The sequence below is a fragment of the Myotis myotis genome, unplaced genomic scaffold, assembly GCF_014108235.1.
Source record: "Myotis myotis isolate mMyoMyo1 unplaced genomic scaffold, mMyoMyo1.p scaffold_m19_p_26, whole genome shotgun sequence".
Taxonomy (NCBI): domain Eukaryota; kingdom Metazoa; phylum Chordata; class Mammalia; order Chiroptera; family Vespertilionidae; genus Myotis; species Myotis myotis.
Window position 1 is genome coordinate 170,006 of NW_023416331.1, and position 25,616 is coordinate 195,621.

Sequence of the window (25,616 nt, forward strand, 5' to 3'; positions counted from 1 at the left end):
GCTCGTAACTCAAATTACTAGTATGTCAAATCACTGTGACGGTCACTGCGCCAACTAGCGGTGGGGTATCTGAAGCTGGCTCGTACATAACCCGAATTTTAGCCCACAACTCAAAACAAAAAAATCGGCCGAGAGATGGATCGTATCTCGAAAAAACTCATTAGTCGGACACTCGTAAGTCAAGGCCCCACTATATTTCGTTCCTTTGCTTCCTCTAGTCTACTGTTGAAAACTTCCATTATTTTTTTTTTATTGTCACTATGTCATTCTTCATTTCCTCTTTATTCTTACACTAGAAGCCATATGAATGAAATTCGTGCAGGAGTCTCGGCGTACGCAGCCTCTGCGGCTTGCCTCGCCCCTCACAGCCCCGGCTTTGTCCAGAAGGTCATCCAGAAGGATGTCCAGAAGGTCATTCAGCTGTCTCGTCTATTTAGCATATTACACTTTTATTCTTATAGATAAGTTATTGACTTTCTCATCCACCCAGTTGGGAACTGTATGACCCTTACTCTGAATTATTTTTCTGACATATTGCATGCCTCTGTTTTATTTCCTTCCTCTTCTGTTGATTCTTCCTTCTCTTTCCTTGGGGTTTTGTTTCTTTGTCTCCCTATTTTTGCTGCCTCTTTCTGGCCCTGGGCACTCTGCTTGTGGTTTGAGAGGTTGAAGACCCTATCAAGGCAATGGTTCAGAAATCATGATCCCAGAGGCTTGGCCTACCTTGAGTTTCACACCTTTATTTTCTTTGCTTTGAGTTGTATCCCCTTCTCCCTCAGCTGCCTGGTCCCTCAGTTGTCTGCTTCAGATCCTCGGGGTGGTGGGAAAGCATGCACAGTTCCTTTAATGTGTGACTCCCTGTGAGGACCCAGAGCCCTCTGGCATGCAATGTTCTGTGAAGCCCCAGAACCCATGGCCAGGTGGCACCCTAGGTTCCTCTGCCAGTGCACTTGCTGCACAGACCTTGGGCCCCTGACTCGGCACACTGGCTTTCTCCGGGCTGCCCCTGCAGCACTTTCTTGTTGCCCGGAGTGGGTCGCATGCTGGGTTGCTCTAGGTAGCCACTCAGGACCATCTCAGAGACCAGGGTAAGGGGGTGCGGGTTGCTCTGGCTTGCAGCATCAGAGCTCTACTGTGGCTGGGGATGGGCCACACGCTGGGTTACTGCAGGTTGCCCCAGCAGCCAGTCCCTTGGCTCAGGTGGAGTGGTCACAGGTTGCTCTGAGTCTCAGAGTCCTGGTTTTCTTGTAGCCCAGATTGAGGCACATGCTGGGTTGCTCCAGTTTGCCCTTCCCAGTGTGGACCGAGGGCAAGTTTCTCTGGGTCACACAGTCTGTGCTTTCCTGTAGTCCAGAGTGAGGTGCTCACTGGGTTGCTTTGTGTTGAACAGTCTGTGCTGGCCTGTGGCCCAGAGTGGGTCATGCACTGGGTTGTTCTGGGTCATACCAACAGGGCTGTTTCAGGGGCTAGGGTGGAGCAGGTGCCAGTTGCTCTGGGTTGCAGAGTCTGTGCTCTCCTGTAGCCCATTGTAGAACATACTCTGGGTTGCTCCGGGTCTCCCGGGCATCAGGTCCTGGGGTTTAGGGTGGAGCATATACGGGGTGGCTCCAGGTCAGGGTAGCAGTATGGTTCCTGGGCCCAGGGCAGGGGTGGGGCACAGGGTTCCCCCTGGCTTGCACTCACTGAGGGATACTGGAGACAGATTCTAGGATGCTGGGTCCCGGCAGGCTGATGAGGAGGCCTGGTGCAGGAGATTTCTCTGGCCAGCACTCCCTGCAGACATCTGGGAGCCTGCTGAGAGGCACTGTGCCACTCAATGCCAGGGCATGGTGGTGGTTCCATGTGGGTTATGTCTGGCAAGCGGCATTCTCCAGGTGTCCTCGGCCCTTCCTTATTGAAAATTGTCTCCTTAGCTGTGTCTAATTTGTTAATTCGGGGTGAATGTTCTCCAATTTTGTCTATGTTTTCTTTAGACCTACAATTTCTGGATTGACATTTGGGTCTACAAATGTAATTAAATTTGTATACAGTTCAAGGTATAGATCACAGCTTTTATTTTTATATGGATATCCATATTTATCTATCTACTGTCTTTTTACCTTTGATGACAGTCAATTGTTTATATGTGCTTAGGTAAGTTTAACTGCCACACTGTCTTTACTACTGTATCTTTATAATAAATCTTTAGTTGCAATAGTAATGCTCTCTCCTTTGTTCTTCGTTCTCCTTTTTGTTTTGGTTATTCAAAGTCTTGAATTTTCATGTGAATTTTAGAGTAATGTCAATTTCAACAACATAAAAGTATGCTGGGAATTCAATTGATATGTTGAATCTGTAGATCAATTTGGAGAGATTTGATGTTCTAACAAATTGAGTATTCTAATCTATAAATATCCATTTATTTAGGTATAATCATCAAGGTATTTGTCTTTTTTTATTATTTTCAGCTAGTTTTCATGCTGAGGTAGTTTTTTCACATGCATGTGCTATTCAACACTTGCTAGAGGAGTCAGGGTGGTCCCTTTGCAGAGCTTTGGAGTCATTTCTTTGTGCAGCTCTCTTCTCTTCTATCAATGCCTTGGTCAACTAGGCCCTCAATTCTTTCCCCTCAATTCAGGGAGTCACCAAGTCTCTGCCTATGTTCATCCCTTTGTCTCTCCCACTCATTCTATTGGGTTTATCATAATTTATTTCATATTGCTTTTTACATCTTACCTTTTTTCCAGACTATACTTATGCAGTTTGGATGGAAATATTATTCAGAGAATAATCAGTGTCGATTTTAGATTTTATCTCAATATTTTCTTATCTCTAGTGATAAGACATATAGATGAAGTAAATATAGTTAGCGTTATTAGATCTTCACTGGAATCAGAAATCTTGAACCAATTTTAAAACCGTTTCCACCAACCAATGTTTTAAATAACATTTTAAGGCATATTTTGTGGAGTTGTGGCACTATTACTGTACATATACAGTACTTTCTTTTAAAAATAAAGGAGTTCTAAGTGTGATTTTAGAAAATAAATTCAAACTGTGAACAAATTTTATGTTATGTTAATGTGAACAGTTCTTTCCAACTACATTGGCAAGGTCCCTTATATGTGTAAAAGAATCCAAGAGTGACAAGCAGCTTTGAAGTGTGTCATCAATGAGTTTTCTCAAATAAAGTGCTAAGAAGGAAATGTTGAAATAATCTTGGAAACTGATATTTAAAAATCAATATTTATGCCAACTAAACATGACTATTAAATGTTTTGACTGGCTGGATTGCCAAAGGAAGTAGACCTGTTAGTACAGTCTGTCACTAAATGTTCTGAGAGTAGCTTTCAAAGTATATAGGAGCGTGATCTTTCTTCTTTTTTTTTTTTTTTTGCCCTTGACCAGAATCGAACCAGGGACCCTTCAGTCCTGAGGACAATGCCCTATCCACTAAGGCAAACCAGTCAGGGCATGATCTGTCTTGTGAGGCTAGAGGAAAAGAGGCCTTGGGTAAGTAAGTAACATCCAGTGACAAGGTATAGATAGGTAAGTAGTGTTTGCTTAAAGGAAATCCTAATATCATTTAGTGTAAATGGAAACCCTTGGAAAAAGAGTTTGATGGTATTTATTAACTTTCTGTAAAATAAAGAGCCAGAAAAGAGAATGGCAAAAATAGGTTAATTCAGAAAACAATATATGAATTGAATGAAAATGAGCTCAAAGGTTGAACCTCACATGGGACATGTGAGGCTTTTCCTCCCCTCCTTCCTTATTGCTTTCCTATTCCCTTTGGGCTTCTTCTCCTTCTGATAGGCGGAATTTTTGGATGGGACCCCTGATTCTGTGTCTGCAGGATTGAAGAATGAATCCACGGACAGAAGGTGGTATAGCAAAGGTGGAGATTTATTGAAGAACAAGTAGACTACTGTTATGCCCAGATTTCAAGATCCCCAAAAGACCATCAGGGAGCCAGCCGAGTCCAATGCAAAAGCAGAGCGTCTTTATTCAAACTAGTTTGTGCCCCCCTCCCTCGCCCCCCCCCCCTCGTGTCAGCTTCGCTGAAGCAGGGGCAAGCAAATGGCCAAGAGAGCGCCCGAACCCCAGGGGAAGAGGGGGTTTAATAGGGGGGTTGGAGCAAGGGGGTAAGGGGAGGAGAGATGGCTGTGGGCCCTGCGGATTGGCTGGGCGTAAGTCAGTGTCTCCGGAGTAAGATGGAGGGCTTAGCCCTCGTTCTTTCAACCCCCACGTGGGGAGGGGGAAAGAGTCCCACTGAGTTCCTTTTCCCTGCAACCTTATAAAGGCTACAGATCCCAGTGAGCTCAAAGGTTGAACCTCACATGGGACATGTGAGGCTTTTCCTCCCCTCCTTCCTTATTGCTTTCCTATTCCCTTTGGGCTTTCTTCTCCTTCTGAATGAAGGGCTTCCTTCCCTTTATTTTGTAAATATAGACCTTTTGCTATTCCCAGCTCCCCCATTTTTATCTCCATTTTTTCTTATCTCTGGTGAAAAGAGATAGAGATAAAGTAAATATAGTTTGTGTTATTTCATCTTCACTGGAATCAGAAATCTTGAACCAATTTTAAAACCGTTTCAACCAACCAATGTTTTAAATAACATTTTAAGGCATATTTTGTGGAGTTGTAGCATTATTGCTGTACATATACAGAACTTTCTTTTAAAAACAAAGGAGTTCTAAGTGTGATTTTAGAAAATAAATTCAAACTGTGAACAAATTTTATGTTATGTTAATGTGAACAGTTCTTCCCAACTACATTGGAAAGGTCAGTTATATGTTTAAAAGAATCCAAGAGTGACAAGCAGCTTTGAAGTGTGTCATCAATGAGTTTTCTCAAATAAAGTGTTAAGAAGGAAATGTTGAAATAATCTGGGAAACTGATATTTAAAAATCAATATTCCAACTAAACATGAAAATTAAATGTTTTGACTGGCTGGATTGCCAAAGGAAGTAGATCTGTTAGTACAGTCTGTCACTAAATTTTCTGGGAGTAGCTTTCAAGGTATATAGCAGCGTGATCTCTCTCTCTCTCTCTCTCTCTCTCTCTCTCTCTCTCTCTCTCTCTCTCTCTCTTTTTTTTTTTTTTTTTTGCCCTTGACCAGAATCGAACCAGGGACCCTTCAGTCCTGAGGACAATGCCCTATCCACTAAGGCAAACCAGTCAGGGCATGATCTGTCTTCTGAGGCTAGAGGAAAAGAGGCCTTGGGTAAGTAAGTAACATCCAGTGACAAGGTATAGATAGGTAAGTAGTGTTTGCTTAAAGGAAATCCTAATATCATTTGGTGTAAATGGAAACCTTGGAAAAAGAGTTTGATGGTATTTATTAACTTTCTGTAAAATAAAGAGCCAGAAAAGAGAATGGCAAAAATAGGTTAATTCAGAAAAAAATATATGAATTGAATGAAAATGAGCTCAAAGGTTGAACCTCACATGGGACATGTGAGGCTTTTCCTCCCCTCCTTCCTTACTGCTTTCCTATTCCCTTTGGGCTTTCTTCTTCTCTTTCTGAATGAAGGGCTACCTTCCCTTTATTTTGTAAATATAGACCTTTTGCTGTTCCCAGAGAAATGGAGGTTTACATCTTAGTGAACTGGAATTTTTGGATGGGACCCCTGATTCTGTGTCTGCAGGAATTGAAGAATGAATCCACGGACAGAAGTGCTATAGCAAAGGTGGAGATTTATTGAAGAACAAGTAGACTCCCACATGAGGAAGGGGAAAAAGTCCCACTGAGTTCCTTTTCCCTGCAACCTTATAATGGACGCAGATCCCGGTGCCTTTATACCCCTCTGCTTGGTCACTATTTCCTATCTGCCTCTGTTTGCTAGGACTGACTGACTGGAATTTTTGGATGGGACCCCTGATTCTTTGTCTGCAGGAGTTGTAGAATCAGTCCACGGATAGAAGGTGGTGTAGTGTTATGCCCAGAGTTCGGGGTCCCCAATAATCAACCACCAGTGAGCCTTCTCCGCTGCAAAAGCAAAGAATCTTTATTCAAACCCGTGTTTGGCTCCCAGCCTCTTTCTGACTCAGCAGTGAGGAGAGAGAGAGAGAGAGAGAGAGAGAGAGAGAGAGAGCACCCCGGGAGAACAAAGGTTATATAGGGCTAGTCATTTGGGTGGACTTAGGTAAGTGATGGGAGTTACAGAGTTTGGTCACTCTGGTCAGTGTTTTTCAGCAGGGTCTTATAGCACAAAAGTCAGGAAGTGACCAGCACATTCTGAGGCTTGAGCCTTCCCCCACTATAGCCTATTAGGACCTTAACTGCATTCCTCGAGCTTCATTGTTCCACTCAGGTGCTGGTTGGGGGAGTTAGGACAGTACTGGTATTCTTGTGGTCACTCTCAGAAAAGGAAGGGGGCTTAGGCTGAGGGCCCAGCCCTACAAGACAAGATGGAGGAGAGTTCTTTGTCCTTTCATTCCCCCCTTGTCTTGGAACTCACAGCTCAATCATGAGACGGACCACATTTCTACCTCATTTTCCAATGCTAGAGGCTAGTATTGGGCTTGTAAGACCATTAATTGAACTACTCCTATGCGTTCCTTGACAAATTGGACTAGTTTGTTAATAATACAAGGGCCGAAAGTTAGCAACATTCGGAGGATCACAAGCGGTCCGACGAGGGCGGAAATAAGAGTAGTTAACCATGGGGACCAGTTAAACAATGATTCATACCAAGACTGAGATTGCTCTCTCTCTAGCTTTCACTTCGGTAGTCCTTCCCTAATGAGGGCCATGGATTCTTTAACAACTCCTGAATGGTCAACATAAAAGCAACATTCCTCCCCTAAGGCTGCACATAAACCCCCCTACTGCAAGAATAGTAAGTCCAATCCCCTTCTGTTTTGGAGCACCACTTCAGACAAGGAAGTGAGGGATTCTTGCAGATGGGTGATGGATTTTTCAATTCTTTCTATGTCTAAGTCAATGGCTGCTTTTAGGGCTCCATAGTTTTTGTCTTGTATGACAAGCGAGGATATTCCTGTTCCTGCTCCTGCTAGTCTTAGCCCCAAGAGGGCTGCCATAGTTAAGGTAGTAGCAGGCTCCCTTTTACTTTGGGGGTTAATGGTGTCTAATTTGTTAAGTACTTCTCCTTCTGAGTGGTATATTAACTTGGGGATTAACTGCACAAGCATGCAGAAGCCCTCCTTTTGGGATTTAAGGACTGAGGAGTGGATGCAAGGAGCGAGGCCACTGGAACAGGCCCACCATGCATTCTCAGGGGATAAGAGGTATGCTGCCACCCCAGGGGTAGCCAGAGTTTTACCGTGATGTGACTGTTCAGAGGGTACGTTGCCTATGTAAGTTCCTTGCCCTATTACCACCTGGAGGGTTAGCCTTGCAGCAGTTTGCTGCCACCTGCAGGAACTGGCAGTCGAGGCTGTTGTATAATTGCCTTTCATCGCGATGCCCTCATAATACGGTGGCCTGACATCTAAACAGAGCCAACAAGTCTTGGTTAGTTCAGGCCTCGAGGTGTTCAACACATAATATGCTCCAATGACCATGTTCCAAAGGGGGTCTACCTCAGATGGTAAGGTATGTCCTAGGGCCTGGTTCCCGTCGTAGGTGTAAGTGGGGTGAGGGGCTGTGATGCTGGGTCCAGGTTCCTTCGGGCGTGGGCACTCGGGGCGTGGTAGGCTGAGGTCGGGGAGCCAGTATTTGGTTGGGCCCTACTCCCAAAGGGGTGTGATGGTGGAGGGGAGTGTTTTGGACCCGGAGGGTGAATAACATTGCAGGGTAATCAGTAGCGTACACCATTCCAAATTCTCTGCACTGATAGATTCGGAGTCCCCAAGTCTTCCTGGTGTCCCATCCGGTAGCCTTTCTCCCCTCTTCCGTGAAGGAAATGCACACGGGGTTGCAGTAGACCCGGCCAAAACAAGGACAAGGTGGAGCAGCTGGTCATCCAACGGTGATCAGGTCACCCTTCTTTGGGGCCTCTCACCAAATGTGTCCAGTTGAGACGCATGACCAGGAAGCACAGAAATAGCCTCCAGTGCCTCCGCAAGGGCCAGGGCTGAGTTCGCGAGGGCTCAGGGCAAACGTAGAAATTGAGTGTCCTTTATGATTTTGAGTCAGTAGGTAGGTTGCCTATCTTAGCAGATTTACAGGCTACATAGGTTGTTAGTTTGGGAAGGAGAGTCAGGAGGTCAACCCACAACTCGGGGAACCAAGTATCTTTGGGATGGATTTGAGAAGCCTGACTGAGAACCACCCCTGATTTGGTGTCTATAATTTGCCAGGTAACATTATAGGGAGTGTGTGGGCTCCCGGTGGCAGGAGTGATCATGAGCAAGGTTACCAGCATCAGGGAGGTCGAGCGCGCCTAGCTTGAGCTTGAGCGGGTTGCGCTGATTGTGCTCGATGTTCCATTGTGCCACGAAGTCCTCCAGGATTGCAGAGGGGTCGGCTGGGTGAGAGTGGGTGTGGTGGATCCAAGTCGCAACACCATCTACCTTGAGAGTGGTGGGTGTAGTCAGCACAATGACGTAGGGGCCCTTCCAACATGGCTCAAGGGTCTCCCGGCAGTGTCTCTTGAACACCCAGTCTCCTGGCTTGTACTGATGAGGCGTAGGGGTTGGGCCAGCCTCGTAGACAGTGCGGAGGCATGGCCAAATGTCCTCATGCGCCCTCTGCAGTCCTCTTAAGAGAAAGGATATCTCCTGATTTTCAAACTAAGCAAGAAGCTCAGCTTTGAGGTTAGGAATGATGGGGGGGGGGGGGGGGGGGATCTGCCAAACATGATCTCGTAAGGGGTAAGACCCAGGGTGTAAGGAGAGTTCCTCACCCGGTAAAGGGCATATGGAAGGAGAGCCACCCAGTCCCCGCCAGTCTCCATGGTTAATTTGGTAAGGGTCTCTTTTAGAGTTCTATTCATTCTTTCTACTTGCCCTGAACTCTGGGGCCTATAAGCACAATGTAATTTCCAATCTGCCCCTATGACCTTGGCTATTGCCTGTGTTACCTGTGAGATAAAGGCTGGTCCGTTGTCGGATCCTATCATAGCAGGAAAACCATACCTGGGTAAGATGTCTTCCAGTAGTTTCTTGGCCACCGTCTGGGCTGTTTCATGCTTGGTTGGGTACGCCTCTACCCAGCCAGAGAAGGTGTCTATGAACACTAAAAGATATTTATAACCATACTTCCCTGGTTTGACTTCAGTGAAGTCGACCTCCCATTGTGCTCCTGGTTTGATGCCTCTGAGACTGGTTCCTCGTTCGCCTGACCCGGCTCTCGCGTTTGTGAGTTGGCAGGTCTTGCAGGAGGTCACAATTTGATTTATTTTGGAGTCTTGTTGGTGAATCTTAATTCTAGCATGCTAAATTAAGTCCTTTAATTCCCAGGCTCCCAAGTGGGAGGACCGGTGCATGCGTTCTAACACTGTGACCCCAAGCCAGTCCGGTAGTATGAGTTCCCTGTTCGGTGTGTACCACCATCCTTTTATCTCCTGCACACGGGAAGCTTCCTGATCTGCTGCAGCTCTTTCTGAGAGTACCCAGGCTGTCTGGTAAAACTGGGTCCCCAGAGTCTGGTAGTTATAAGGCCATGGTGGGGACTGAGGTGAAGGCCGCTGCCTTGGCTGCCTGATCAGCCTTTTGGTTACCTCTTGCCACTGGGTCATCTGCCTTCTGGTGCCCTTGGCAGTGGATAATGGCTAGCTTAGCGGGGAGCCACAAGGCCGCAAGCAGGTCGAGAATTTCCTGCTTATTCTTTATTGTCTGTCCCTCTACTGTCAACAGCCCTCTCTCCTGATAGATCACCCCGTGAACATGAGCTGTAGCAAATGTATAATGGCTGTCTGTGTAAACGTTAAGCCGTTTCCCAGCTCCCATGTCAGTGCCTTAGTGAGTGCAATGAGTTCTGCTCACTGAGCTGATGTCCCAGGGGGCAGAGACTCCGCCCACACGGTGTCCGTGTCGGTGACCACTGCTGCACCCACGTACCTGCATCCATCCCACACGAAGCTGCTTCCATCTGTGAACCAGGTGGCCTCTGCATCAGGGAGGGGCCGATCGGTCAAGTCCTTCCGAAGTCCATGTACCTGCTCTAGGATTCCCGCACAGTCATGTAGTGGGGCATCTAGGTCGGGGTCAGGCAGCAGGGTAGCGGGGTTGAGGGCCACACTGGGATGGAACCCTACTCTAGGAGGGTTGAGTAGCAAGCTTTGATAGTGGGTCATACGTGCATTGCTCATCCATCTATCAGGAGGCTGTTTTAGGACCCCCTCAATGGTATGCGGGGTCATAATCCAGATTCCCTGTCCCAGGGTCAATTTGTCGGCATCCTTGACTAAGAGTGCGGTTGCCGCAATAATTCTTAGGCACGGCAGCCAGCCGGTGGCTACTGGATCTAGCTTTTTAGATAAGTACGCTACTGGGCGGCTCCAGGGGCCGAAATCCTGAGTTAAGACCCCTTTTGCTATTCCCTTGCATTCGTATACAAAGAGGTGAAAGGGCTTTGTAATGTCTGGCAGCCCCAGGGCTGGAGCAGCTGAAAGGGCTTTCTTAATCTGATTAAAGGCAGTTTCTTCTGTTTCAGTCCATTCAAATGCTTTCCCCTCCTGAGTAGCTTCATATAGGGGCCTGGCGATCTCAGCAAAACTTGGTATCCAGAGGCAGCAGTAGCCAGCCAATCCTAAGAATTCCCTTACTTCCTTCTGGGAGGTGGGGGTAGGGATTTTCAGGACTGTCTCCTTTCTAGTGTCAGACAACCGCTGCTGTCTGCCCTCCAGGATATATCCCAGGTAACTCACCCTCTCTCTGCATATTTGAGCTTTCTTCGCAGAGGCCCGGTACCCTAAAGTCCCCAAGGTGGCCAACAGATCTCTGGTTCCCTGCTCACAGTCCTCGGCAGTGTCGGCAGCAATCAGGATGACATCTACATACTGGAGGAGGGTGAGACTGGGGTGCTCTCTCCTGTACTCACTGAGGTCCTCGTGTAGTGCCTCGTCGAAGATGGTAGGCGAATTCTTGAACCCTTGGAGCAATCACGTCCAGGTTAATTGTCCACTGTAGCCTTCCTCTGTGTTGTGCCATTTGAAGGCAAACAGGGGTTGGCTTTGAGCACTAGCGGCAGGCTGAAAAAGGCATCCTTCAAGTCTAATACAGTATACCAGACTCTAGAGGGTGCCAAAGAGCTTAGGAGAGTATATGGGTTAGGAACGGTTGGGTGTATATCCATGACTCTTTTATTTTACTTCCCGGAGGTCCTGGACCGGTCAATAGTCATTTATGTGGGGCTTTCTGACTGGCAGGAGTGGGGTGTTCCAGGCAGATTGTCATGGAAACAGTACCCCTAGGCTTCGCAGTCTCCGGATGTGAGGCTGGATTCCCTTCCAGGCCTCCTGGGACATAGGGTACTGTTTGACTCTTATCGGGCCTTCTCCTGGTTTTAGCTCTACCAGGGTTGGGGCCCTGTGAGCAGCCAGTACTACTCCCCCCGTCTCTGCCCAGGCTGTGGGGAATTCTTGTAGTCATCTGTGCATATTGTTCTCTACTGGGGGCGCCCCCTTGTGGTGGTGATATTCATCCTCCAGTCTCAGAGTCAGAACCTGGATGGGGTGCCCTTTACCATCGGTGACCTGGGGCCCCACTTGTCTGAAAGTTATTTGGGCTCCAATCTTGGTTAGCAAGTCCCATCCTAATAGGGGGTAGGGGCATTCTGGTATTACCATGAAGGAATGGGATACCCAGCCCGTTCCTAGATCTACTGTTCTTCGGGTAGTCCATGAATACTGGCTCATGCCGGTTGCCCCTTGCACCCAGGACTTTTTGCTGGCTAGCTTCCCTTGAGGTGTGTGGAGGACTGAATGTTGTGCTCCAGTGTCAACAAGGAAGTCAACAGGGGTCCCCTCCACTCTAAGAGTTACCCTGGGCTCAGGGAGGGGGTCCGAACCCCGACTCCCCTAATCACTCAGTCCTTCCAGCTCCAAGACCTCCACCTGGTCCATCTTGTTTTCCTTTTTACCAGCCTTCTTTGGGCATTCTCGGACCCAGTGTCCTGTCTCTTTGCAGTAAGCACACTGGTTCCGTTGCAGCTTCTTTTTCCGGCCCCGGGCGGCCCCCTTACCTCCTTCTTGATCATCGGCAAGTTGGCGAAAGCGGTGGGTCTGCTCCTCAGGGGACTCTGTGGTGGTGGCTAGCAGAATCTTGGCCAGGTTTCAGATCTGCTTGTCACTGGCAGCCACCATGGCGCCGGCCTGCCTATCCTCAGGGGACTCCCGGTTATTATACACATTCTCGGCTACTTCCAGCAAGTCCCGAAGACTCTTTTCCCCTAATCTATCTATTTTCTGCAGTTTCTTTCTGATGTCTGCAGCTGACTGGTTTATAAAACTCATGACTACAGCCGCCTTATTCTCAGGGGCTTCTGGATCCATGGGGGTATAAGTGCAGTATGCCTCCATGATCCGTTCTAAAAAGGCAGCTGGAGACTTGTCCCTTTCCTGCTGTACGTTCCCTACCTTGAGGCTTTCTAGCAGTCATGCGGAGACCCCCCCATTAGAGTCTGGCAGTAGACTCGAAGCCTCTCCTTACCTTCTGCCGTGTTGAAGTCCCAGACAGGCCTAGTTAAGGGAAAAGAGACATCTATCTGGGACTGGTTGGTGGTTGGGTTCCCGTCCATGCCGGGAACCACCTTCCGGGCCTCATTGAGGATTCTTTCTCTCTCCTCCGTTGTGAACAGGACCTGCAAGAGCTGCTGGCAATCGTCCCATGTGGGCTGGTGGGTGAAAAGAACAGAGTCTAACAAGTCAATAAGCCCCGCTGGCTTCTCGGAGAACTTAGGGTTCTGTGCCTTCCAGTTGTAAAGGTCACTAGTGGTGAAAGGCCAGTAGTGATGGGGCTGATTGCCATCCGCATCCGGGGGGCCAGCAGCTCGTAAGGGCAAGGTCTTGATAGTGGAGTCAGGGGCTGTGACAGACAGCTCCCACTGAGCTTTTTGCCTGGTGAGAGGCTGGCCTCCTACCGGAACCGTGGCTGCTCCCGGAACTCCATCCCCAGCCGCTCCCAGAACTGCATCAGCTTCCCATGGCGGGGCAGGATTGAATCACTCTGGCATCCTGGGGAGTTGATATGTGAGAGGAAAAATTAACTCTTCTCTAGTTCCCTCCTGCAAAACCGGGTAGAGGGGAGCCAGAGCTGACGGCGGGGTGGCTTCCTTCTCCTCCTTCTTTTCTGCTTCCTACAAGGTAAGAATGGGCTCCGTCTCCAGAGGGCGAGGAGCCAGGAAAGGCTTGAGCCAGGAGGGAGGGTCCTCCATGAGGTCCTGCCAAGTAATAATGTAAGGGAGTTGATCAGTATGGCCCCCCTTTGGCTGAGAAATGATTTCTCTGCCCCGGCAAATGGTGGGGAGGTCGAGAGTCCCCTCCGGCAGCCACCTGGCATTGAGAGCCGGCCACTCGCTGGAGCAGAAAGTTTGCCATCGGCCCTTCCTCACTTCTACACTAAGGTTGTTAGCCCTTTCCTTAACCTCTTTAAAATGATCAACCATAATGCTTAAAGGAGTAGTCTGAGTCTGTCCCATAACGTCCGTCCAGTGAGTCCACAAAAGTAGACAGAAAGACACAGAAATCAAACAAACAAAGACACCCAAGAACAGCCTTCCGACCCCGCGGAAGCAAAACTGAAAACTGGACGATGGCTGTGCGCCAACCAGCGGGAGCGACCCGCCTCGTCCCAGAGGTTTGAGGGGAACCCACTCCCCTCGTCAGGGGTTTTTACTCCCCTCCAGATGGAGGATAAGAGCGTCCTCCGACTCCCCCTGCCCGAGGTCTTCCAGTGCGTCCACCTAGACCGTTTAGGGCACTTCAGATTTCAGAAGCGAGTTCGCACAGAACAGAACAGACAACACAGACACTTACCGCAGTCAGACTCTCTCCAGATCGAGGTCCGTCGTGGGTTTTGGGGATCCCGGGTGAGCCCCCAAATGTTATGCCCAGAGTTCAGGGTCCCCAATAATCAACCACCAGGGAGCCTTTTCCGATGCAAAAGCAAAGAGTCTTTATTCAAACCTGGGTTTGGCTCCCAGCCTCTTTCCGACGCAGCGGTGAGACGAGAGAGAGAGCCCCGGGAGAACAAAGGTTATATAGGGCTAGTCATTTGGGTGGGGTTAGGTAAGTGATGTGAGTTACAGAGATTGGTCACTCCGGTCAGTGTTTTTCAGCAGGGTCTTATAGCACAAAGGTCAGAAAGTGACCAGCACATTCTGAGGCTTGAGCCGTCCTCCACTATAGCCTTATTAGGACCTTAACTGCATTCCTGGAGCTTCATTGGTCCACTCAGGTGGTAGTTGGGGGAGTTAGGACAGTACTGGTATTCTTGTGGTCACTCTCAGAAAAGGGAGGGGGCTTAGGCTGAGGGCCCAGCCCCACAAGACAAGATGGAGGAGAGTTCTTTGTCCTTTCAATAGCAAAGGTGGAGATTTATTGAAGAACAAGTAGACTCCCACGTGGGGAGGGGGAAAGAGTCCCACTGAGTTCCTTTTCCCTGCAACCTTTTAAAGGCTGCAGATCCCAGTGCCTTGATACCCCTCTGCTTGGTCACTATTTCCTATCTGCCTCTGTTTGTTTGAACTGACTGACTGTGGGGCTCCTAGGCAGTTTATCTGCCTCTGTTTTGGGACTTCCCAGAGAGGAAGTAAAACTCAGACTGCAATAAGAGTCCAAGTTTAGGGGCAGAAGAGCTCAGTAACTTCTGAGCTCAAAGGTTGAACCTCACATGGGACATGTGAGGCTTTTCCTCCCCTCCTTTCTTATTGCTTTCCTATTCCCTTTGGGTCATCTTCTCCTTCGGAATGAAGGGCTTCCTTCCCTTTATTTTGTAAATATAGACCTTCTGCTGTTCCCAGCTCCCTCATTCTATGCAAATGTACCTGTTGCAACTTTTCAGCCCCCCTATGCTAAGGAAATCTGCCTTCTGTGCTCTGCAGCCAGTGTTACTTCCCTGGTCCTCTTAATTTCTAAAATTTCCTAAAACCTGTCTTTTTCACCCCCCAAAATTCCTGTTTCATTAATTTGCAATTATGCAGTACATAGATAAGTGAGATAAGTGTCCCAGGAAGAAGGGGCATTTGTCCAAGGAATCCCTTGAGATAAACTTTAACTGTGCAGTTATCTGGACATTAAAGTAGTTGCCAGCAAAAAGACTCCTTTGAGCTGGCAGGGCCAAGAGTTGGCCTTTTCCTCTAACCTTATATTAGTATAATTATGGCTACTGGAGGCATTATGTCACACAAATAATTACAGTTGCAATTCACAGGCAATTTATTCTCCTTTTAACATTGCAGTGGGCACAAAGCTTATCAGCACACAGCACACTGTTATTCACAAAATTCCTGGCGCTGTGGGTACAAGCTTAGGGGGACCCCAAAATGTGGCTTTCCTCTCATGGCAATTTCTGCTGCATATTACTACAACAGTAGGAAATTAAGAAGTAGAAAATGTAAGAAGTTAAAATGTAGAATGAGAGGTAATTCGAATTCTAATGGGAATACTGATGTAGAATGACACAGTTTTCCATTCCACATTTAGCATAGCCTTGACTCTGTCCCATTAAAGATCTCTGCAAGTTCCCTTTCCTAGTTCAGTTCTCTATGGTTAAACTAAATTAATCAAGCATTTACTGGCCATTATTGTGTGGCTGCACCTGACCTTTTAAGGAAGAAAATTTCTGGAGACTCAACCGTATCTTCTAACTTTGAGTGAAACTTTCTGAGCACAGAAAGTGCATCGATATTTATAAATGGCTAAGTGAACAGATGACCAGATGACCGGCTGACTGGATTGTAGCTATGACACGCACTGACCATCAGGGGGCAGACGCTCAATGCAGGAGCTGCCCAGAGAAAGCAACTTTGCAGAGTGCCCTCTTGCACTCTGGGACCTCTCGGGGGATGTTGGATGGACTGTCAGTTTCGGCCCGATCCGCACAGGCCAGGCCGTGGGACCCCACTGGTGTACGAATCCGTGCACTGGGCCTCTAGTGTTTTGATAAGTTCCCCATAGCAATTAGTGTAATGTTGTGAAAGAAGTTGATGTTCAAACACATGATTCTGCTGGTTTGAGAAGGAAAACAGGGGGGCAACTTTGGGTGCTTACAGCCTAGTTCAGTATCTAGTTAAAGAGTAATTTTACTTCCCCATTTTGACTGACTTTGGATCAAAGTCCCTGAACTAGCAGTGCTGGGTAATAAAGGACCTTTCCTGATCACTCTGCTGACGGTTGTAGTTCTCTTGGGCCATTTGCCACAACAGTCTGACCAAAGACACAATTCTCAATCCGACGCATATGGGAGCAGAAAACAACAAGGGGCTCTTCTGGGGTGAAAGAAGACTGAGGATGAAAACTGAGTCTAACTGCATGTATACATTTCTTTTTGTTTTTCAGAAACTTGCACAAAGAACAATCAAATTATCATTATTGTCCTTGTAATCATCTTGATTGTCCTTGTCATCATCGTAATAATTTTATTATGTATATATTCACGTCCCAATAAAAAAGGTAAGATGTGAAAAATGGAAGGCAATAAATTATGCCAAAGCCAATAGAATGAGTGGGACAGTGACAATGGGATGTTAGGTGTTTAGGAAAAATAATGAAGATCAAAATAATAATAGAAGGTTTTTCTTCTGTAGCATATTCCAACTGAATACACACTAAGTCTATACATGACCATCTTTTGAAGTTAAAAGAATATTTTTGTTGTAAAATGGTTACTACTAAAAAATAGAAACCAGGAAGCTGCAAGAATTTTATGCAAATTTTATCTTAAAGTCAAATTTCCACCTGGTCCTCAATGATCTCAGCCTCTACAGCTGAATAACTGGATTCTTATCTGAAGTTTGAAGGGATGTCACTTAAATTACAAAAGACTTTGATGTCTGTCTTACTAGCAGAATCCCTCCCTTACTATCCTTGACAAAGCAAGTTGCCATTTTGAGGAAAACCCCATGGCAAGGATCCCATGGCAGCCTCAGTCCAACAGCCAGCTGGGAATTGAGGCCCTCAATCAAATGGCCATCCTGTTCACATTCTGCCTGTGGCCATATCAATGAGCTTGGAAACAGATCCTTCCCTAACCAAATCCCCGTGGTGGGCAGCACCTGATTGCAGCCTCCTGAAAAACCCTGAGGTACAGGACACAGTAAAGTGATACCATATTCCTCACCCACAGAAGCCATTGGATAATAAAGGTGTGTTCTTTTAGGCTGCTGAATTTGTGTCACTTGTTATTTAGAAATAGAACTAATACAAGCTTTATTAATAATTATCCTTGGAAAACAGGCATAATTATGGAATAGATCAAGCAGAATAAGACATAGAAACATCCTAAATAAAATTATGCAGTGAAACTAATGATGTTTTTTAAATGAAAATATTTGTCTGTTAAGTTTAATTCACCTACTCTTTTAAAATATGTTTTATTGGTCTTTTTAAGTTTTAAAGTTTGCAGTTGACTCTCAAAATAACGACAGTATTATTCAGTCTGCAACAAAGTTAAACAGACAAATTATTTATTTTCTTAATTTCATTTTTCAATTACAGTTTGTATTCAACATTGTTTTGTGTTAATTTCAGGTGTACCATATAGTAGTTAGAAAATCGTCTACTTTGCAAAGTGTTCCCCACGATATTTCAAGTTCCCACCTGGATCCGCAGTTATTACAGTACTGTCCACTATGTGTTTAACATCCCAGGGACTGTTTTGGAGCTACCAATTTGTACTTCTAAAGCCCATCACTTTCATCACCTAACCCCAAACTCCTAACCCCTCTGGCATCCATTAATCAGTTCTCTGTATCTATAAATCTGTTTGTATTTTGTTTGTTCATTTTGTTCTTTAGATTCCACATATAAGTGAAATCATAGGGTATTTGTCTTTCTCTGACTTATTCCACTTAGCATAACACCCGCTAAATCCATCCACGCTCTTGCAAAATGTAAAATGTTATTCTATTTTATGACCAAGTAATATTCTATTATATATATGTATCACAGTTTCAGAGAGGAAGAGAGAGGGAGAGAGAGAGAGAAAGAAACATCAGTAATGAGAGAGAATCATTGATTGGCTGCCTCCTGCATGCCCCACACTGTAGATCAAGCTCACAACCCAGGAATGTGCCCTGATCATAAATCAAACCGTGGCCTCTTGGTTCATAGGTCGACGCTCAACCATTGAGCCACTTGGGCCATGCTCTACCACAGCTTTTTTATCCACTCATCTATTGAGGGGCACTTGGGCTGCCTCAATATATTGGCAATTGTAAATAATGCAATGAACGTAGGGGTGCATACATTCTTTCAAATTAGTGTTTTGGGTTTCTTCAGATATATACCCAGGAGAGGAATCTCGGGTTTTAGGTAGTTCCATTTTTAATTTTTGAGGACTCTCCATACTGTTGATTATAATTCCTGCACTAATCTGCATTCCCACCAACAGTGTTCAAGGTTCCTTTTTCTCCATACCCTTGCAAACACTTGTTGTTTGTTGATTTATTGATGATAACCTGACAGGTGTGAGGTGGTATCTCATTATGTTTTTAATTTGCATTTCTCTGAGATTAGTGACATTGAGCACCTTTTCATATGTTTATTGGCCAGCTGTATGTCCTCTTTGGAGAAGTGACTATTCAGGCCTTATGCCCACCTTTTAATTGGGCCATTTGATTTTTCTGGTGTTGAGTTATATGAATACTTTATAAACTTTGAATATTAATCCCTTATGGATGTATCATTGGTGAATATCTTCCACCATTCAGTAAGTTGTCTTTTCATTTTGTTGATGGTTTCTATTGCTGTACAAAACCTTTTTAGTTTGATGTAGTCCCATTTGATTATTATTTCTTTTGGTACCACATGGCCCAGCAATCCCACATCTGGTCATTTGTCTGAAAAAGAAAAACAAACACTATATTCACTGCAGCACTATTTATAAAAGTAGCCAAAACCGGTTTGGCTCAGTGAATAGAGCACTGGTCTGCGGACTGAAGGGTCCCAGGTTCAGTTCCAGTCAAGGGCATGTACCTTGGTTGTGGGCACATCCCTAGTAGGGGGTGTGCAGGAGGCAGCTGATCAATGTTTGTAGCTCTCTATCTCTTGTTAGGGTCCAGCCCCAGCAGGTCCAGGGGTTCCCAAAGGTGTGGACAGAGTCGGCGAGGAAGGAATGACATGAGACAGCATTCAGGTGATCATCATGGCCAGGTTCCTCCTAGCCAGGTTCCTCTCTTTACTGTCCTCTTACATCTGTATTTATCCTATTTGATCTTAATCCCATCCATTCCATTCCAAAGGCTAGGGCGTTTCTTATCTCCATTCCAAGGTTACTCTGGTGTTCTATTAAGCTACAAGGAAGTAACTGAAGGAGGTTATTCTAAGTAAAGATTATGTAGTTTAAGCGTGATTGTTCATAGTTAAAGTGATTAACTACCCCTCTGGCACTTAGTTAAGGGGTTTACTGATAAAAAATCCTCACCTGGGGAGACAACCTTTCTTGGAGAGGTGACCTTGGTTAAAACACATAGCACTTAAGAAGGGGAGCAAACATATTAAGAACAGTATGCCATATACGCCAGGGCCCTTGAAACATCCCTGCAGCAACTGCGTCAAGCAGCCAGGGTGGATTGGCTTCCATCAATCTCTCTCCCTTCCTCTCTGTAAAAAATCAATAATATATATATATATATATATATATATATATATATATATATATACATATATATATATATATATATTTAAAAGTAGCCAAAACAGGGAAGCAACCTAAATGTTCATCAACAGATAATTGGATAAAGATGTGATATCTATACTAATAATAGCCTAGGTGGTCATCAAGCCCTCAGTTGTCACAAGATGGCCATAACAAGATGGCTGCATGCGCGGTGGAGGCAGGGCCCAGCAGCCGCTCTGCCCAGTGAGGCCTGGGGGTCCCGCAGCTCCTGGTGGTGTGGAGGAGGCTGGTCCCTGAGTCTCTGCCACCTCGCACAGAGGAAGTGGACCCTGGCGGAGGAGGCGGGTCGTGGTAGGGGAGGGCAGTTGTGGGTGATCAGGCCAGCAGGGGAGCAGCTAGGGGGCAATCAGGCTGGCAGGGAGAAGCAGTTAGGGGCAATCAGGCAGGTGGGCAGGAGGGCAGTTATGAGCCAGCGGTCCTGGATTGTGAGAGTTATGTCCGACTGCCGGCCTGGTTCCCAGATTGGAGAGGGTACAGGCCCAGCTGAGGGACACGCCCCCCCCCCAATTTCGTGCACTGGGCCTCTAATATATAATATATACATATATATATAATTACTTAGCTATAAAATAAATAAATCTTACCATTTGCAATACCATAGATGGATCTAGAATGTATTATGCTAAATGAAGTAAGTCAGAGAAAGACAAAAATCATGGATTTTACTTCTATATGGACTCTAAAAACAAAATATCCAAAAAAACCAAAACAGACACAAACTCATATAGAGAACAAATTGATGATTGCCAGATAGGAAGAGCATTGGAGAGCTGGGTGAAAAAATGGAGGGATTACAAAGCACAATTTGGGAGTTACAAAATATTCATGGAGAATACTGTGGTTATTATGCATGCTGTCAGGTGGGCACTAGACTGATCAAGGAGTAAGTTAGTTAGATGTCTAGTCACCATGCTGTACAGCGGAAACTAATAGAATATTGTATGTCGATTATATTTGAAATATTTTAATTAAATAAATAAACAAATATAGCCAATGACCATACTAAAGCTAACCAACTGAACAATGAGAACATAAATACTGTCAAAAGGGTTTTATAAATTAACCAACAAAACTAATATTCCCAAATGTTACAATATCTCAACAAATTAACTCCATGTCCCCCTTTTAATTTATTGTAGAATATGTCAGCACAATAATGAGCTATGAGCCAGTATCTGCATGTTTGTGTATGGGGGCAGGGGGGCAGGGGCGTCTGTGAATAAGTGTGTTCATCTGAAACCTGGTGAAATTATGATTAAATATGAATTCATTAGTAAATTTGAATTCTCTTTGTGATTCTTTCCCATGCACCTGACACTGATCTCTTTTTTTATTTCAGAGGCTTGGAGCAAATTAGGTAAAATTTTTGATATTCCTTTACTCTTTTTTTTTTAATGATGGCATTTTTTTTTCTTTATTGATTAAGGTATTACATATGTGTCCTTATCCCCCCATTGCGACTCCACCTCCCCACTCATGCCCTCACCACCCTGGTGTCTGTGTCCATTGGTTAGGCTTAAATGCATGCATATAAGTCCTTTGGTTGATCTCTCCCCTTACTCCCACCCTCCGCTACCTTCCCTCTGAAGTATAATGGTCTGATTGATGCTTCTCTGTCTCTGGATCTACTTTTGTTTATCAGTTTATGTTGTTCATTATATTTCGCAAATGAGTGAGATCATTTGACCCAGTGACCCCACTTCTAGGAATATATTCTAAGAAACTACAAACACCAATCAGAAAGGATATATGCACCCCCATTTTCATAGCAGCAAAAATTTACCATAGATAAGATTTGGAAACAGCCTAAGTACCCAGCGGCAGATGAGTGGATTAAAGAGCTGGGGTAAAAAAAGGAAAACCTCTACTCTTGGTCTCCTTCACAACATCTGCTTTCTCTCCCCCTCTGACATTTCCTGCCTTTTAACTCTGTGCCTTCCATTGGCCTTTCCTTCTCCTGATGTCTGCTCTTCCCATCCTGATTTTGGGACTGAACTTCTCCTATTTTGAATTCTGGCCCTTTCAGTTTCCCTACCTTCCATCCCTTCCTGTTCCTCCTTTTTTCATTTTACACAAATTATTTCCCTGTAAACATTGGCTGCTTCTGTCTTGCCGAGAATTGCCAGTTTCATTAAGAAGTTGGTCAGATGAAGGGTGGTAACCTCATAGACACATGGCTCCTGCTATATTTATTTCTGGAAAATATCCAAACTTAGTACCTCTGTCAGGTATTCCAAGTTAGAGGGCCCATTATTATGCAGCTGATACTTCTCCAAATCCTTAAGAGACCACAGAAGATTCCAAACTTGCAGAGTCAAGTTTCTCAGCCTATTGTCTTTTCAAAGCCTCTGTTGTAATTAAAACTAAAGACAAAGTGCATGAATTCATGCATCAGTGGGGTCCCTTGGCCTGGCCTGTGGGATCATGCTGAAACTGGCTCTCTGAAGGGTCCCAGATTGCAAGAGGGAGCAAGCCCAGCTGAGGGACCCCACCAGTGCATGATTGTGGCCCAGGAGGGACTCGGTAGGTTGGCTAGCTGGGGACAGACTGCAGGAGGGCACCAGGGTGGGTCTGGCCCATTTCGCTCAGTCCTGATAGGCCAGACCCCAGCAGCATGCTAACCTACCAGTTGGAGCATCTACCCCCTGGTGGTCAGTGCATGTCATAGTGACTGGTTGACCGGTTGACTGTATGCCCCTGGTGGTTGGTGCACGTCATAGCAAGCAGTTGAGCAGCCTTAGCATATCATTAGTATATTATGCTTTGATTGGTTTAATGGCCGATGGGACCACATGACACAGCATATTAGACTTGTATTATATAGGATGTTATTCATCAGACAAATGTGAATTGCCCTTGAATATATAAACCAGGTGTTCCAAGGTTCTCTATTCATATATAAATATTTTACAGAGATTTTCCTGACATTCAAAAATATTCAACCATGCCATTTTTTTATTCTTTTGCATTTACATTGATTCAGTTATCAAATGACAAACTGCACTTTTTAAAAACCATTTGCAGCCCTAGCTGGGTAGCTCAGTAGCTACAGTGCCTTCCTCATGCGCCCAGGTTGCCGGTTTGATTCCTGGTCAGGGCACATATTAAGCATCAGCTAAAGCTTAATATCCCTCTTTTATAATGAAAATTTCAATCATATTTTTGCTTCCTTGGGAATGGTCTCTAAGAATATATTTTTTTTACCACAACTTCTCTATCCACTCATCTGCTGATGGGCAGATAAGCTGTTTCCAGAAATTGGCTCTTATAAATAACTAGAGGCCCAGTGCACAAAAATTTGTGCACTCAGGGGGGAGAGGGGGTCCCTCAGCCCGGCCTGTGCCCTCTAGCAGTCTGGGACCCCTCTGGAGATAACGCCCTGCTGGCTTAGGCCTGCTCCCGGGTGGCGGAGGGCAGGCCCAATCCCTAGGTGCAGATCCTGGTCGGGCTCAGAGCAGGGCTGATTGGGGAGTTGGGGTGCCGCCCCCTGTCACACTCAAGGCAGGGTCGATGGAGAGTTTGTGGCGCCACCCCCTGTCACGCACAGAGCAGGGCCAATCAGGGGGTTGGAGAGCTCCCCCTGTCACGCACAGAGTAGGTCCCATCAGGGGGTTGGAGAGCTCCCCCCATCACGCACAGAGCAGGGCCCATCAGCTGGTTGAGGAGCTCCCCCCGTCACTCACAGAGTAGGGCCGATAGGGGAGTTGGGTCACCGCTCCCTGTCACCCACAGAGCAGGGCCGATCAGGGGGTTGGGGTGCTGCCACTGTCACACTCAGGGCAGGGCTGATGGGGAGGTTATGGCTCTACCCCATCACACACAGAGCAGGGCCCGTGGGGTGGGGGTTGGAGCACCGCCCTCTATCACCCACAGAGCAGGGCCGATCAGGGGGTTGGGGCATCGCCACTCTCACACTCAGGGCAGGGCCGATGGGGAGGTTATGGCTCTACCCTGTCACACACAGAGCAGGGCCGATCAGGGGTTGGGGCACTGCATCCTGTCACACACAGAGCCACAGGGCGATCATGGGGTTGGGGAGCTCCCCCTATCAGGCACAAAGCAGGGCTGATCAGGGGGTTGGGGCGCCTTCCCCTGTCACAAACAGAGCAGGGCGGATAGGGAGGTTGTGGCCCCACCCCCTGTCACACACAGAGCCGCAGGGCAATCAGGGGGTTTGGGCGCTGCCCCCTGTCACACTGATCCCGGTGCCGGGAGGCCTCTTGGCTCCGCTGATCCTGGTGCTGGGAGGCATATTACCCTTTTACTATATAGGATAGAGGCCTGGTGCATGGGTGGGTGCCGGCTGGTTTGCCCTGAAGGGTGTCCTGGATCAGGGTGGGAGTCCCCACTGGGGTGCCTGGCCAGCCTGGGTGAGGGGATGATGGCTGTTTGCAGCTGGTCACACACCCTTCAGGGTGGGGGTCCCCACTGGGGTGCCTGGCCAGTCTGGGTGAGGGGCTGAGGGCTGTTTTCAGGCTGGCGGGTGACTGAGCTCCCAACCGCTCCTTTTTTTCTTTTTCTTTTTATTCTGGGCCAGCTTTAGCTTTGAGGCTTGGCTCCAGCTCTTAGGCCTCCACTACTGAAAGCAGGTTTCTGGCCTTTGTTTACCTTCTGTATTTGAAACAATGTTGTGATCCTGCTGGTTGAAGCCCGACAGACTAAAGCAGTTTTCTGGGGTTTTGTTTAGCTTCTATATTTGTAACATAGTTGCTTAGAGTTGCAGCTCAGAGGCCTGCAGTGGCAGGCGGGGAACGTTGGAGTCCTCCATCACTGAAGCAAGCAAGCCTCATGTTCACTTTAAGCTGCCTGGCTGCCGGCCACCATCTTGGCTGGCAGTTAATTTGCATATTTCCCTGATTAGCCAATGGGAAAGGTAGCGGTCGTATGCTAATTACCATGTTTCTCTTTTATTAGATAGGGTGCTGCTATGAACATAAGGGGACATGTATTCTTTCTGATTGGTGCTTCTGGATTCTTAGGATATATGCCTAGGAGTGGAATTACACAATAGAATACTATGGGGCTGTAAAAAGAACGAACTCTTACCCTTTGTGACAGCATGGAGGGACCTGGAGAGTATAATGCTAATAGAAATAAGCCAATAACAGAAAAACAAATACCATATGATCTCATTAATATGTGGAGTCTAATGAACAAAATAAACTGATGAACAAAATGGAACCAGAAGCATGGATTCATAGCACAGTTAGGCCAGTGCCTGAGGGGGGTTGGGTATGACAGGATAAAGAATGTGAAAGGATTAGCTAAAGAGCTTATATTCATACCCCATGGACACAAACCGTGGTTTGGTACAGGCCAAGAGGGTTAAGTGGGGGAAGGTTGAGGTGGGCAAAGAGGGGGAATGGAGACATCTGCAATAGTGTTAATATTAAATTTTTTAATTTAAAATGAATATATTTATTTAATGTACAGTGTAAGTTTCATATGACTATTCACCAGTGCAAAAGGTTCAGTTCTGGGAAAATGGGTGCCTTTCCTGTATGCTTCCTTGTACCTGTCTCATGTAGAAATTCATGTTTGCATTTCATTCTGAAACAGGTGATAGTCCACATACAGAGGAACAATTGGTACCGTGCCTCCCAGAAGGCTACCGTCCTAGCTCCCTCATGGGTTTATTTCCTCATTTAGTTCCTTTTGCGCAAGGCATGAAGGAGGGAACATGTTGCCTCTGATAGGTGAGATGTCCTTTGGAAACTTAAGGTTGCAATTTTCACAAGCATGCAATTTTTAATTTGAATTCCAGAGTGAATTGCTTAAGGGGTACCAATTTTGTTCAACTCAGGAGTGAACTGTGAAGAGGGTACCAATTCTATTCTCCTCCCTTCCCCATGTTGTGTTTTCATTTGACATGAGTTGTTTATTTCTCC

General features: G+C 46.2%; 1 protein-coding gene across 1 annotated transcript in view; it reads left to right on the forward strand.

Annotated features, from left to right (window-relative positions):
* Positions 1-25,616, forward strand: part of LOC118679478 (butyrophilin subfamily 1 member A1-like) — a 74,039-nt gene that overhangs the window by 30,848 nt on the left and 17,575 nt on the right. The window contains exons 3-5 of the mRNA XM_036356258.1: positions 3,388-3,492; positions 16,389-16,502; positions 21,068-21,085. Of these exons, the coding sequence (XP_036212151.1) occupies positions 3,388-3,492; positions 16,389-16,502; positions 21,068-21,085 (237 nt within the window). The remainder of the gene's footprint in view (positions 1-3,387; positions 3,493-16,388; positions 16,503-21,067; positions 21,086-25,616) is intronic.